This window comes from Crocodylus siamensis, unplaced genomic scaffold (assembly GCF_052110815.1).
Source record: "Crocodylus siamensis isolate JL-2025a unplaced genomic scaffold, ASM5211081v1 HiC_scaffold_517, whole genome shotgun sequence".
Classification (NCBI taxonomy): domain Eukaryota; kingdom Metazoa; phylum Chordata; order Crocodylia; family Crocodylidae; genus Crocodylus; species Crocodylus siamensis.
The window spans coordinates 1-12,864 of record NW_028324925.1 but is presented as its reverse complement, the minus strand read 5'-3'; the positions used below and the strand labels follow the sequence as shown (position 1 = coordinate 12,864).

Below are 12,864 nucleotides of genomic sequence, written 5' to 3'. Positions count from 1 at the left end.
CCTCTTTTTCAACTCCATCTCCATCTTTGCCTTCTCACGCTGGGCCTCCATCTCCATCTTTGCCTTCTCACGCTCAGCCTCCATTTTTTTCAACTCAAGCTCTATCTTTTTAAGCTCCAGCTCATACTTGAGCTTGCCCTGTCGCTCCTCTGTAGGGGTTGATCTCCCTGAGGACTGCGAACTTGGTGTGCGGCGCTGTGATTCTGGGGAGGACTCAGGAGTTGGCGTGTGTGGAGGTTGCTCTATGGCTGAGTCATTGTCACACAGGAATTTAATCAGTTCCTCCTGCTTTAGCCCTTTCTTCACATGAAGGCCTCTCTCTTTCGCCAGCTCTTTCAGTTCAGGCACGGTCTTTTCGGTGTACTGCTCCGCCATCCCGGCTATCTACACTATCCAGTCGACCCGATGCCAAATTAGAAATTGTTTGCTCAGGGGATTTCAGTGACTCTATTACTCTTCCCAAATTATGCCTGTAAAACTGCAGAGTTTTCGGATTCCACCTCTGCCACCACGTGTAGCAGGTGCAGGGATCCCACCAAGGTAAAACAGCCGGGTATTCGTATCCCACCGCTGCCACCACGTGTGGCGGGCCAGTAGGGGGCGCTCCTGCGTTGAGCCACCCACCTCCCTGCCCCTGAGCACCTTCCAGGCTCCGAATGCCTCCCTAGGGGCACCTTATGCTTGGCCGACCCCTCTCCCGGAGCACACTCGCTAGTCTGGGGTAACGTGCCGCCACCACCCCGAGAAGGGACTCTCCCGGCCCTGTGTCCTCGGGGAAACACAGGCCTAATAGTCCGACGGGAACTCGACCTGGTACAGGCACTTGGGGCACTTCCCCAAGTCAGGGGGCAAAAAGCAAAGTCTCCCTTAGTCCACAGACCTAAGGGGTCTCATAGATGTAATTTAGACCCACCCCTCAATGAGTCTCCCACACCAGTCAAAAAGGAGAACTTTATTGATTACAGGGGGTAGGGGAAACTAGGGTACAGGATTGAGCAATATCTTAGAAATCCTAAAGAGCAAACAGTGTGGCTGAGGTAGCCTTTTGATCACGCATCTGTGTTACTGCCAGCTAGATATCTAATCCGACTGAGGAGCTTCCTCACACGCATATTCCAGAGCTCTCCCGTTTCCCCTCTGGAGTCTGGGGGTGAGAGAGAGCTCGGTCCCGATGGCAAGGCTCCTCTGTCTCCCGTGCTTGGCTGCTGCTTCACCTCATGGCCGAAGAGAGAAGACCGGGCTTCCTCCCCCTCCCAACCTATATAGCCCCTGTGACCTCACTCACCTGGGCCAGTGGAGGTCAGCCCCAGCTGGCTGTCAGCCAACCAATTTGAAATGCATCACCTGTTACCAGGCAGATTCCAGCCCACCAGGTAGAAACCCCCCACCCAGGTAACTGATGCCAGTCCCGTAGGCAGAGGGAGCAGGTTCCCCTCCCTCAGGACTGCAGCCAGCTCAGGTTACCTAAATAGACAGGCCAAGGGTGGGGTCCCCTGTTCTGGGCCCATCCTAATCAAATGGTTGCAGCTCAGAGAGTTTAGTCACAGTGTCACAAGGCAGAGTTTTTGGGGAGAAACTAGGTGGCTTTCTGCCACAGAAGGGACCTGAGCAGATGATCTAGTCTGACCACCTGCCATGGCAGGAAAGAGTACTGGGGTTGGCCTTCCTGACTGCTTCCCCACACTGCCAGCCCATGTTCATCTTGGAGTCAATGATGACTCCAAGATCCTTTTTCGCCTCTGTGCTGAGAAGAGGGGAGTTCCCCAGCCTGTAGGTATGGTGCTGGTTGTTCCTCCCAAGGTGCACCCCCTCGTCCAAATCGCTGATGAAGATGTTGAACAGTGCGGGCCCGAGGACTGAGCCCTGCGGGACCCCGCTGCCCACGTCCCTCCAGGTTGAGAAGGACCCGTCCACTACCACCCTTTGGGTGCGGCCCTCCAGCCAGCTGGTGACACATCTGACTGTGTGGGTGTCGACACCACAGCCCCCAGTTTCTTAATGAGAACAGGGTGAGAGACAGTGTCGAAAGCCTTCCGGAAGTCCAGGAAAACTATATCCACTGCTACCCCTGCAGCTAATGATTTGGTGATCTGATCATAAAAGGCCACCAGGTTGGTCTGACAGGACCTGCCACTGATGAACCCGTGTTGGTTGCCCCTAAGCATGACCTCCGCTGCTGGCCTCTCATGGATGTGTGCCAGAATAATTTTCTCAAACAGCTTACCTAGGATTGAGGTAAGACTAACTGGCCTATAGTTTCCCGGGTCCTCCTTCTTCCCCTTTTTGAAGATGGGAACCATGTTGGCCCTCTTCCAGTCCTCTGGCACCACACCAGAGAACCACGAGTGCTCGTAAAGCCGTGCCAGGGGTCCTGCAATGACCTCGGCCAATTCCTTTAGTACTCTAGGGTGGAGATCATCCGGACCGGCTGACTTGAATACGTCCAACCCCTCCAGAAGCTCCCTAACTAATTCCTCGCTAACCCGTGGCCCAGGTGTGCCTCCCCGGGGCCCGAGGGGGGCCCAGCAGGGAGGTGGCTGTTCTGGTCCCTACTTAGGAAGACGGAGGCAAAGAAATCGTTAAACATGTTAGCTTTGCCGTCTGGTGTGACGACCAAGTTTCCCATCGCGTCCTGCAAGGGCCCCACATTACCCGGGACCTTCTTTTTACCCACTATGTATTTAAAAAAGGACTTCTTATTGTCCTTAATCTGGGAAGCTAGTCCCAGTTCCATCTCTGCCTTGGCCTTCCTGACTGCCCCCCTGCATCCCTGAGCAACTACAGAATAGTCCTCCCTGGTGATGACCCCTTCTTTCCATTGGGTGTAAGCCTCCTTTATAGCAAGGAGACATTCCCAGATGCTTTTGGTGAGCCATGGGGGCTTGTGTGCCCTCCTGCTCCCTTTGATCCTTGTTGGGATTACCTTCCTTTGGGCTTGGAGCATAGTCTCCTTAAGAAGCGACCACTCTCCTTGGACACCTGACTCCCCTCCCGCCCAGGACCTCAGCGCTTCCCTGACTATCCACCTTAGCTTGTTGAAGTTTGCCCTCCTGAGATCTAGGGCTGCTGCATTACTGCATGCCTTTTCCACCTTGTGCTGGATGGTGAATCCCAGCAGGCGATGATCGCTGTCACCCAGGTGGTTGAGCACTCGCAGCCCCTGCACCAGGTCATCACCTGTGGCCAGCACCAGGTCCAACAAGGCGTGTCCCCTGGTGGGGCTGTGCACCTCCTGGGTTAGATGGAGGTCCTGCACTCAGCCAAGAACTACGTAAGCGGTCAGACCTGGCTGACTGCTCTTCCCAGCAGATGTCCGGGAAGTTCAGGTCTCCCATGGCTACCACCTCCTTAGCCTTCACCACCTCTGTGAGCTGACCTAAGAATTCCTGGTCAAGCTCTTCCCCCTGGTTGGGAGGTCTGTACTAGACTCCCACCGTTAAGTCCCTTTCCCCTCAACTGCCTTGTACTCTAACCCAAAGCTCTTCAGAGTGCCCTTCCTCTGACTCTTCGCTAATTGATGAGGATGGGTATTCCTCCTTAATGTAGAGTGCCACGCCCCCACCTTTCCTTCCTATCCTGTCCCTCCTGTACAGCCGATAGCCCTTGACATCCACCGCCCAATTATGTGTCGAGTCCCAACAAGTTTCAGTGATCCCCACTATGTCCAGGCTAGTGTCAGCTAGCAGGAGGGTGAGTTCCTTCTGCTCGTTTCCCATACTATGAGCATTTGTGTAGAGGCATTTGAGGCCTCCTGAGGATGTGAGCACTGCCCCCTAGTCCCAGCATTGCCCTGGCCCCTGTCTCTTACCTGATCATTCATTTCGCTCATTAGTCTAGGCTGGGCTGTAGTTGTGGGTGTTGCTTGGTCTGGAAGTCCGGTGTTTCCTCCGCCCTCATCTTTCCCTTCCCCCGACAAGCCTAGTTTAAAGCCAGCCGGAGGAGGTCTGCTGACCTAGAAGAGAACACACACTTACCTTTAGGGGAAAGGTGGAGCCCGTCCCACCCCAGCATGTCTCTCGTCGTGATGTGCCGGTCATGGATGAGGAAGCCAAAGCCTGCCTCGAAGCACCATTCCTGTAGCAGCTGGTTGGTCTCCGTGATGCATGTTTCATGCCGTCTGCCACGTCCACTCACTGGAAGGATAGAAGAGAAAACCACCTGTGCGCCCATCTCCTTCAGCACGCGCCCCAGAGCGTGGTAGTCCTCCATCAGGCGATCAGGGCTTCACGTCCTGAATCCTCGCTCCAGGTAGGCATTAGACCCTGTGTGGTGAAAGAAGACGATAGGGACAGCAACAAACGGAGGGAGACTCTGCACTTGCAGGGGTTAAGACAAGGCAGCCTTACAAATGCATCAGGGGCTGGTGGTTTAGGGAGTGAGAAGTGGGTGGTGGTGGTCTCGGCAGGCCCAGGAGCAGGGCAGGGATGTAGCCAGAGAAGTGTCATGGCCAGAGGAAGGGCAGAGACAGGAGCCAGAGAAGGCTCAGGCTTGCAGCAGAGTATATTGAGTGGTAATAGCTGCGACGGATGGGCACTAGTGGTGTACAAAACAGGCTGTAGTCTATTCAGATTTGGATATGGCTCAAATTGGGGACAGTGATTTGATTCGTTGATTTGGATAACTGTCTCAATTCAATTTGGCCAACTCTGAATCTGAAGCTTTGATGCTGGTTCAGTGAATCAGCGATTCAGCCATAGACAGAGCTTGAAATGTTTTTTCTATGTACCTCGAGGTACCGGACATGGCTTGTGAATGCCGAGATGCTGGGATGGAGGGAGAGTCCTATGAGAAGGTGGGGAGCCCCCAGTGAGCTCAGCAGCATACCCAGAAGTCGCCCAGACGCTGCTGGTCCATTCCCGGGTCCGCTGGGGAGTGCGCTGGGCTGTGCCCCCACACACTGGGTGCCCCCCAGAGCCAGGAGGCACCTCAGTGACAAGAGGTTATCCATTTCTACTAAGTTGGGGACATATCAAGAAATGGATTAACAACCAGGGAAAGCACATGGTTTTTGAGGAATTGTCCTCTGAAGATTAAGGGAAGCACTAAGGTAAAAGAAGAGTAAATCAGGAGGAAACATCTATCACATATGGAGACTGACTCTTCCTGCACATAAAAGTTAATTGTTTGCAAAAGAAATATTTACCATACTAATTAATAAAGGACAACGTTTTATACAGCTACATACCAGACAACAGGAGCCTGCTTAAACTCATCATGAATACAGTAAGATAAGCTGGAAGGGATACCTCATGATTTGCTGTCAGATGGCCTAGCCACAAACTCACTTCTTCTTGCACTGTGCAATTGCCATCAGTATGTTAGAAATATTATTAAAAATGCATTACCAATAGCAGATTTAGAAAAACACAGCTGCTTAGCTCTCCTTGTCTCCTTGGTGGGAGAGGGGGGGTTTGGAGATTGAAGGGAGAAAAAAAAGCTACTAAGGGCTCTTTGTACTAAGGTATCACTCTCTCTTTGTTCTACAAATTTACTATCTCTTTGTTACACTAAATCACACTTTCTTTCATGGCTCCCACATTTCTTAGGCTAGATAAGAGTAATTGCCATCTTAGCCTTGGGCTTGAACCTTGTATAACCTCGAGTTCTTTCTAAGCACGCGTAATAAGCTAATGCATATAAGCCTATCCGCCCCGCATACTTAAGTAGTTAATTATAATACACATGCGATGTATGATGTGACGTATTCACATGCATGTTTGTATGAACCGGAAATGAGTTGTAAGAGTTCCTGCTTCTCTACACGTGCTCAGGAGAGAGGGGATAAAAGCCTGCTGATGAGTGTTCCCGCGGGCAGAGCGTTTGATCTTTTGTCTCTCTCTCTGACCCTATTTGCAAATATATACCCTTTTATATCACCAACAATGTGTGCCTGAAGGATCATTAATATTCATTGAGCCTCCAAAGAAACGAACCAAGAGATTTTTTACATCAAGTAGTTTGTATTTTAACTTTGTGAGTAGGCCCAGCTTAGCTTGCGTTTCACAGTCAGCCGTCACTGGGGCCAGGCTGTAACTGGACCTCAAATGACATGAAAGTACGAGCGTGCCCATTCCCCACCCTGCCTGTCAACACAGGGAGGGCACAAGCATGCAGTATCACGGGGTGCCAGGGGCAGGGCAGCTGGGGTGGGTGCCAGTGTAAAGGTTCAGAGATACACTGAAGCAGGGAGCTGATCGTCTCCTCTCTGGCAGCTGCACGAGGGTCTTTCCAAACTCAAGCTTCTGCTTTGCTCTTGCCTGGGAAGGCAGGAGGAGAGTGCACAGTGTAAGTCCTTAGCACCATCACCTTGTAACCAGCTACAAAGGTGTCCCAGGCCCCATGATTAGTGAGGGGCTTGATGGGGACCCCTCCACATGGGACATTTCTGCAACTCTCTGGGTCCTGGGGTCCGCACCACGGGCATGGGAGACCCACTAGCTCCAGCAGCATGTGGTGGAGTGATGCCAGCACCTTGCAGCTGCAAGACAGGATGTGGCACATGGTCCAGTGACATGAGGGGCAGTGAGGGAGGGGCTATCCTCAGCTTGGGAGCTCATTGCCTGGCCCACAGGGAGGTGCTGCCCTAGGTCACAACTCCCAGGCCAGCCCTTGGGCTCTTGTTGTTATCTTAAGTGAAGGGCTCCCCTGAATCATAGCAGCCCTGGCACTACCCCTTTGTGTCCTTAGGCTTGGAGATGCCCACGCTCCCATATTGCCATCCTTTGTGACACTCTCAGAGGAGCCCTCACCCCTTCAGAGGAGTCCTTCAGCCCCAAACCCCTCTCCGCTGTCTCCTGTCTGAGCGCTGAGAACAAGCTGGGCTCCGTCACAGGTGCCACATGCCTCAGTTCCCCTGGACTCATTCAGGCCTTGCCAGCTCATAGCAGAGGAAACATTGCCAGGTCTGGGAGTCACTCCTTTCATTACATTCATGCTAGAACTCCCCTACTGTGCAGAAGAGGCAGCCAGGATTTCCCCAGTGCGTTGATCTCACAGTTCATGCACATGGTCAGTGAGGCACAAGCTCTGTAAGGCTGTCCAAGGCCAGGCAAAAATAAAGGACTCCTGCCACAAGCGTGGGAAACAGCTGCCGGGCTGGGCTGAACAGCACAGGCTATGTTGTGAACATCTCGGGGCCTGGTTTGCCATTAGTAGACTCAACAAAACCGAAATTCAGATTTTCACCTGCACGATACACACATGCACCCCACCTGCATCGAGGGGGTGACATCCTCAAAAGCCAGCTACGAGCCCTCTGAACAGGGCACCAGGAGCTGCCTCTGCTCGGGTCCCTGATCAGCAGGTCCAGACGGCCCCTCCTGAGCTGTGGGCTGAGCCTCATGGGGAAGACTCAGAAGTTGCTTGCATGAATGGTGCGTGTCCCCCACGGCTGGCGGGGTACAGCTGTGCTGGCGGCAGTGGGAGCGTGGTGGCGGTAAGCTGGGAGCTCCTGCAGACACCACCGGGGATGCACTGCCACGTTCAGGGGTGCATGTGCACCCACATGCATCCCCTACGCATCCGCTTGTGTGCATCATGGCAGAAATTGGTGGCCCTCCACCACCAGGTCAGCCCCTGCCAGCACCTCAATCACAGTGGATTTGTGATTGCCAGTGTTTCCCCCTCCACCACCTAGCACTGACAAAAGGGATATGGTTCCCAGCGGGGCCGGGGTGGGGCAGGGAACGGAGGCCCCCACACCTGTCCTGCAGGCACCCGCCTTAGGGCCCTAGAGATGCAGGTGAGGGAGCTCCAGGAGGAGGTTAGCAGGCTGAGGGGCATCAGAGAAGTGGAGGATAAAATTGATGGGTATATCCTTTCCCTGCAGGGCCAAGCACCAAAGGGAGAAGCACCCCGGGAGATGCCCGCCACAGCAGAATGGCAGAAGGTTCCCTCCGGAGCCAGGGCTGCTCGCAACGGTGCACGACCAGCTCCCCCAGTCCAGCTGGAGAACAGGGATGAGGCCCTGGTTACACTGGAGAGGAGGAGGAAGGAGAGGAGGAAACCTCTGGAGAAGAGGCCACTCCACACACTGAACAGACTGAAGGAGGCAAGTTGACCCGGAAGAAGAGGTGCCGAGTGCTCATCATAGGCGACTCCATCCTGAGAGGTACAGAGGGTCCCACCTGTCACCAGGATCCCTTGACACACGAGGTCTCCTGTCTGCCCGGAGCGAGGATTCAGGATGTGACGGAGATGATCCCAGCCATTATCGAGCCCACTGATTTACTACCCCATGGTACTAATTCACGTGGGCACTAATGATGCAGCCAGGAGAAGCCCAGATCATCTGATGAAGGACAACCATGCTCTGGGGGGCAAGCTGAAGGGGACGGGGCACAGGTGGTCTTCTCATCTCTCCTTCCATTGAGCAGATGTGGACAACGCCATGAGACCTGCGTCAGAGAGGTCAACTTGCACCTTTGGGAATGGTGTCTCGAGATGAGCTTCAGCTTCTTGAACTTGAAGATGAGAGACATGCTCAGGTGGGATGGGCTTCACCTCTCCCCCAAAGATGAGCATGTGTCCTCTTCCAGGTTGGCTGATTTCCTCCAGCGGGCTTTAAACCAGGCTCATTGGGGGAGAGGAGGATGAGGTCGGAGGGAGCCTCGGACCACCAATCCAAGTGTCGCCCACAAGAATAGTCCAGCTAAGACTGACAGTGAGCACAAGAAATACCCTGGGAAGAGACCCAGATAGTCCGTGGATTAGGAGGGTGGTGCATACACCTTCAGAAGGCCTTAAATGCCTATATAGTAACGCTCGTAGTATGGGGAACAGGCCAGAGGAATTTGCCCTCCTGCTAGCTCACACCGACCCAGACATAGTGGGGCTCACTGAAACGTGGTGGGACACGCACATCAAGGGCTATAGGCTGTACAGGAGAGACGGGACAGGGAGGAAAGACGGGGGTGTGGTGCCCTACCTCAAAGAGCAATTCACATCCTCAACAAGCAGCGCTGGGTCAGAGGAGGGGCAGACTGGAGCGCTCTGGGGCAGAACACAAGGGGGTCGGGGGGAAAGGGACTTGCTGGTGGGGGTCTACTACAGACCACCCAACCAGGGAGACGAACTAGACTAGGAATTGTCAGGTCAGCTCACGGAGGTAGTCAGGTCAAAGGATGTGGTCATCACGGGTGACCTAAACTATCCAGATATTTGCTGGGAAGAGCAGTCAGCCAGGTCTGACCACTTACGTAGGTTCTTGGCTGAGTGCAGGACCTCCATCTAAACCAGGAGGTGCACAGCCCACCAGGGGAGACGCCTAGTTGGACCTGGTCCTGGCCGCAGGCGACGACCTGGTGGGGGGTCTGTGGGTGCTCAGCCACCCGGGCGACAGCCACCATCGCCTGCTGGGATTCACCATGCAGCGCAAGGTGGCGAAGGCCTGCAGCAAGACAGCAGCCCTCGACTTCAGGAGGGTGGATTTCACTGAGATAAGGAAACTAGTCGAGGAGGCACTGAGGTCCTGGGGGGGGAGTTGGGAGTCCAAGAGGAGTGGTCATTCCTGAAGGAGATGATCCTCCAAGCCCGTCCAGAGCTGGGGGGTGAGCCCAGGGGGAAGGCAGCAAAGGTGACTTGAAGTGAGGCCTGTGGATCACAGCAGGATTGGTGGCAGCCCCGAGGTCAGCCTCTGTCAGAGCTTCACTCCCATTTGAGTCCTGATTGCAACTCCCACCATCAAAAGGCACGTGGCAGCCACGGGCTGAGGAAACACCAGCTGCAGGTAGGAGCGCGTGGGGGAGCCTGACTTTGCTACACGGGGCTGTGAACCCGCACGGCTTTAGAAACAGCCCCAGGGACTGGAGCTCTGAAAAGAGAGGGCTCAACACATCGCAGGTACTGGTGAGACACTTTATTGGTCAGAAACACCATCACCCCCCAGCAGGACAGAAAGCTGCTCCCTTCCAGTCCCCAGGGAGTGATCCAGAGCAGTAGCAGGAGCAATTAAATAGCACAAGCTCCAGCACATGTTTCAAGGCACCTGATTCGACCCCCACCTGCTTCTGTCCAACACCCCCACGGGACACCCAGGGACCCCAGGCCAGATTTACCATCTCTCAGTTGTAACAAGGTGGCTACCCGCTCAGAGACCCCCCAGGACCACCCTGGCCCAAGGGTAGAGCACATGTCCCCTGGGTATCACTGGGCTCCTCCATCCTATCCTTTCCTAACATCATGTTTCCACCGCTCAGGCTGAGGGTGATACCGGTCCTTTCCAGGGCATATTAGTTTAAATTGGGGCCCCGCGGGAGTCTCAATCCAAAGGGCTGTGACAACTGCTGGAAACGGCCTTGTTACAGCTCCCCGTGTCTCAGATCAGAGTCCCCTGAAGGTGCCCCCAAAAGCAGTAGCATTTCTGAGTGCAAATGTGGTGCAGGCTTCAGCAGAGAAAGGGTTAATTCTGAGGAGTCAGCCCCAGGGTCCAGGTGAGGCTGGAGGGAAGGGAGAAGAGCTCCAGATACAGGGACGGGCACCAGGAGAGCGGGGCTGGAGAATCACGCTGGGCAACGCCGGCCCCGACGCTGCAGGATCTAACTGAGGAGCCCTGCGGGGAGAGAGGGGAGACGTCAGCACGGGGCAGGGACTAGCGGCACTGGGGAAGGGCCACGGGGGGTCTGACAGGGGCCAGGGCCTCTCTAGAGGCTTGTCTGCACCCTCCGGGTGGGGGGAGGCTTTTGTAGGTCCCAGGATGCTCTGACCCTGGGAGTAGCTCTAGGTGTGGCCTGAATGGCAGTAATGAGGGAGATGGAGACTCCTCCTCTTCCTCACTGCAAATGCTCCATGCTCCAGCTCCCACCCATGCTGGGCTGGGCAAGTGCTGGGGTGAAAGGGCAGGGGCAGCCGCTCCATGGGCCCCCTGCGCAGCCTGTGGTCCCTGAGGGGGCGGGGGGCTTCATAGGGGGGACTGAGATGGAAATTACCTGTTGGCTGGGGAACGGGGCGGCCTGGAAAACAAGGAGAAACATGGTGAGAGTCTCACCAGAGGCAGCCCCTCTGAGAGACCAGAGATCCTGCCCTAGCCCGGAGGTGCGGCCCAGACCCCATTAGGGACCCCTCATCCCCCATTAAAAACCCAAATCACGGTCTCACCCAAACAGGGCTGGATAGAGGGGTTCCCTGTATGCACGAGTAGATATTTTCCTGATCTGGATTCACTACTCTGTGCTTTGGTCTCTATTTCCAGAGAGTATTCAGTGAGGAAGAATTCAACCAGGGTCACGCTTGTGTGAGCCACAGTCTCAGCTGGGAAGCTGCGTTTGTATTTTCATCCTGACCGAGGTCAGGCAGGGAGACACGGGCAGAATCAGGTGTCAGGAACAGGCCCCCTCTGCCCAGGGAAGCTGAAATGAAGGTGTGCTGGGACACTACGTTTTGCCAGGGGAAAACCTTGGTCTGCCCCAGCAGTCGAGCAACAGGAGAGAGGAGAGAGGTTTGGGGCAGAAAGCCCCCCTGATACCTCAGCCCCATGAAGTCCCACAGTGGGGTACACCCAGGGGCCCCCACCCCCTTGGGACTGGCACCTCTGAGCCCAGGGTCACTGCCTTGAAGCAGAGGAGAGGAAATGCCCAGAGTCAAGGCAGGAGCAGCTCTGCCCACCCATGGCCCCTGCTCGGCCCTGCCCCTCAGAGGCGGGAGGGACAGTGGGATCCAGCCCCAGCCCCAGGAGGGGAGACACTGGCAGGCCCCTAACCAAGTCCAGGGCAGGTCGTGCTGGGGTGTCACAGGGAGCGGAGCCAGCAGACAGGCCTACAGGCCGAGCATTTTGCCGCACCGACGCCTCGGCTCCAGCATCCCAGCCGGGCCCCACTCACCTTTCTTGTTCCTCAGGTAGACGAGGAGTCCCAGCGCCAGGAAGATCAGCCCCAGCACAAAGCCCCCGACCCCCGTCAGCATCTTGCTCCTGCCCGAGTCTGACTGCGCCTCTGTGGGGACAGGGGCCGGAGGTGAAGGGCTCAGTCCGGCTCCCACCCCCTGCTCACACCCCTGACAGCCCGTGTGGGGCTGCACAAAGGGAGACCCCTCCCCTCCAAGACCTCAGGGCTGCCCCGGGCTCTCCGTTCCTTACCCCAGAGCACGGTGACGGGGCCCGGCAGGCTGCTGTGCTCCACCTGGCAGGTGTAGACGTCCCCGCTCCGGGGGGTCATTTCCAGCATCACCAGGATCTGGAAGGTCCAGTCTCCGTTCTGCATCAGCTCCGTGGATACCACTCCGGCCGTCTGCTCCTGCCCGTTCCTCAACCATTTCACCTCGATCCCGCCGGGGTAAAACCCCGTCACGGAGCAAATCAGTGTGTCTGGGTGGGCCTGGGCCCCTGATTTTGTTGGGGAGACTTTCACCTTGGGCTTCACTGAGAGGGAAAGAGATGGAGAGAATGAGCTGGGAGAAAGAAGAATTCCTCCATCAGGGAACTTTTTCCCCCCCAACCCCTGCCTGCCTCGGTTTCTCTCATCCCTCAGCCTGGAGTTGATTTAAATCTTTACTTTGGTGCCACTATAAAACTGCTGTGTTTTCTCACATGCAGCACACATGCTTTTCTCCAAGAACAGCGAACTGGGCTTTGCAATGTGAATCTTGACTAAGGAATACGGTAAGAGCAGTTTCCGAGCAAATGTGTAAATCAAATGTGCAGGGACTTTCAAGAAGCAGAGCAAGTGGGAGCCTCCCTGCTGCTACTTGCTTACTTATGGTAACGAAATTTTTTTCCTCCCCATGCATGTTGTTGCTGCTGCCTTCTCTGCTGCACGTTGCATTCAAGGCAGTGTGATATTTTTATAATTAAAGCTAAACTTTCATTGCAGTTTCTTTTTTTTCAGTTGCACATGACCTGAATCCAGAAGGGTCTTTCAAAGGCTCTGGATT

The 12,864-nt window shown here is 55.1% G+C and overlaps 1 protein-coding gene across 3 annotated transcripts; it reads right to left on the bottom strand.

Moving 5' to 3' along the window:
• Positions 1-9,841: 9,841 nt before the first annotated feature.
• Positions 9,842-12,851, bottom strand: LOC149851683 (DLA class II histocompatibility antigen, DR-1 beta chain-like). 3 transcript variants are annotated; one of them, XM_090030494.1, is made up of 5 exons: positions 12,687-12,838; positions 12,071-12,352; positions 11,817-11,927; positions 10,926-10,949; positions 9,842-10,549 (listed from the first exon to the last, which is right to left on the bottom strand). In XM_090030494.1, exons 1-5 carry the CDS (start codon positions 12,718-12,720, stop codon positions 10,536-10,538), a joined length of 465 nt encoding a protein of 154 aa, XP_089886620.1. In that variant the 5' UTR covers positions 12,721-12,838; the 3' UTR covers positions 9,842-10,535. The 3 variants fall into 3 exon arrangements, with proteins under 3 accessions (XP_089886620.1, XP_089886621.1, XP_089886619.1); XM_090030495.1 differs by lacking the exon at positions 10,926-10,949 and having other exon boundaries at positions 12,687-12,848; XM_090030493.1 differs by lacking the exons at positions 9,842-10,549; positions 10,926-10,949 and having other exon boundaries at positions 10,958-11,927; positions 12,687-12,851.
• Positions 12,852-12,864: the final 13 nt, after the last annotated feature.

Bases quoted from the DNA above. Each gene is read 5' to 3' on its own strand.
- LOC149851683 (XM_090030493.1), bottom strand. From the start codon at position 12,720: ATGCATGGGGAGGAAAAAAATTTCGTTACCATAA. The intron at 12,353-12,686 runs GTAAGCAAGTAG...TTTCCCTCTCAG, and splicing joins AAAAAATTTCGTTACCATAA to TGAAGCCCAAGGTGAAAGTC. The intron at 11,928-12,070 runs GTAAGGAACGGA...CTGTCCCCACAG, and splicing joins CCCCGTCACCGTGCTCTGGG to AGGCGCAGTCAGACTCGGGC.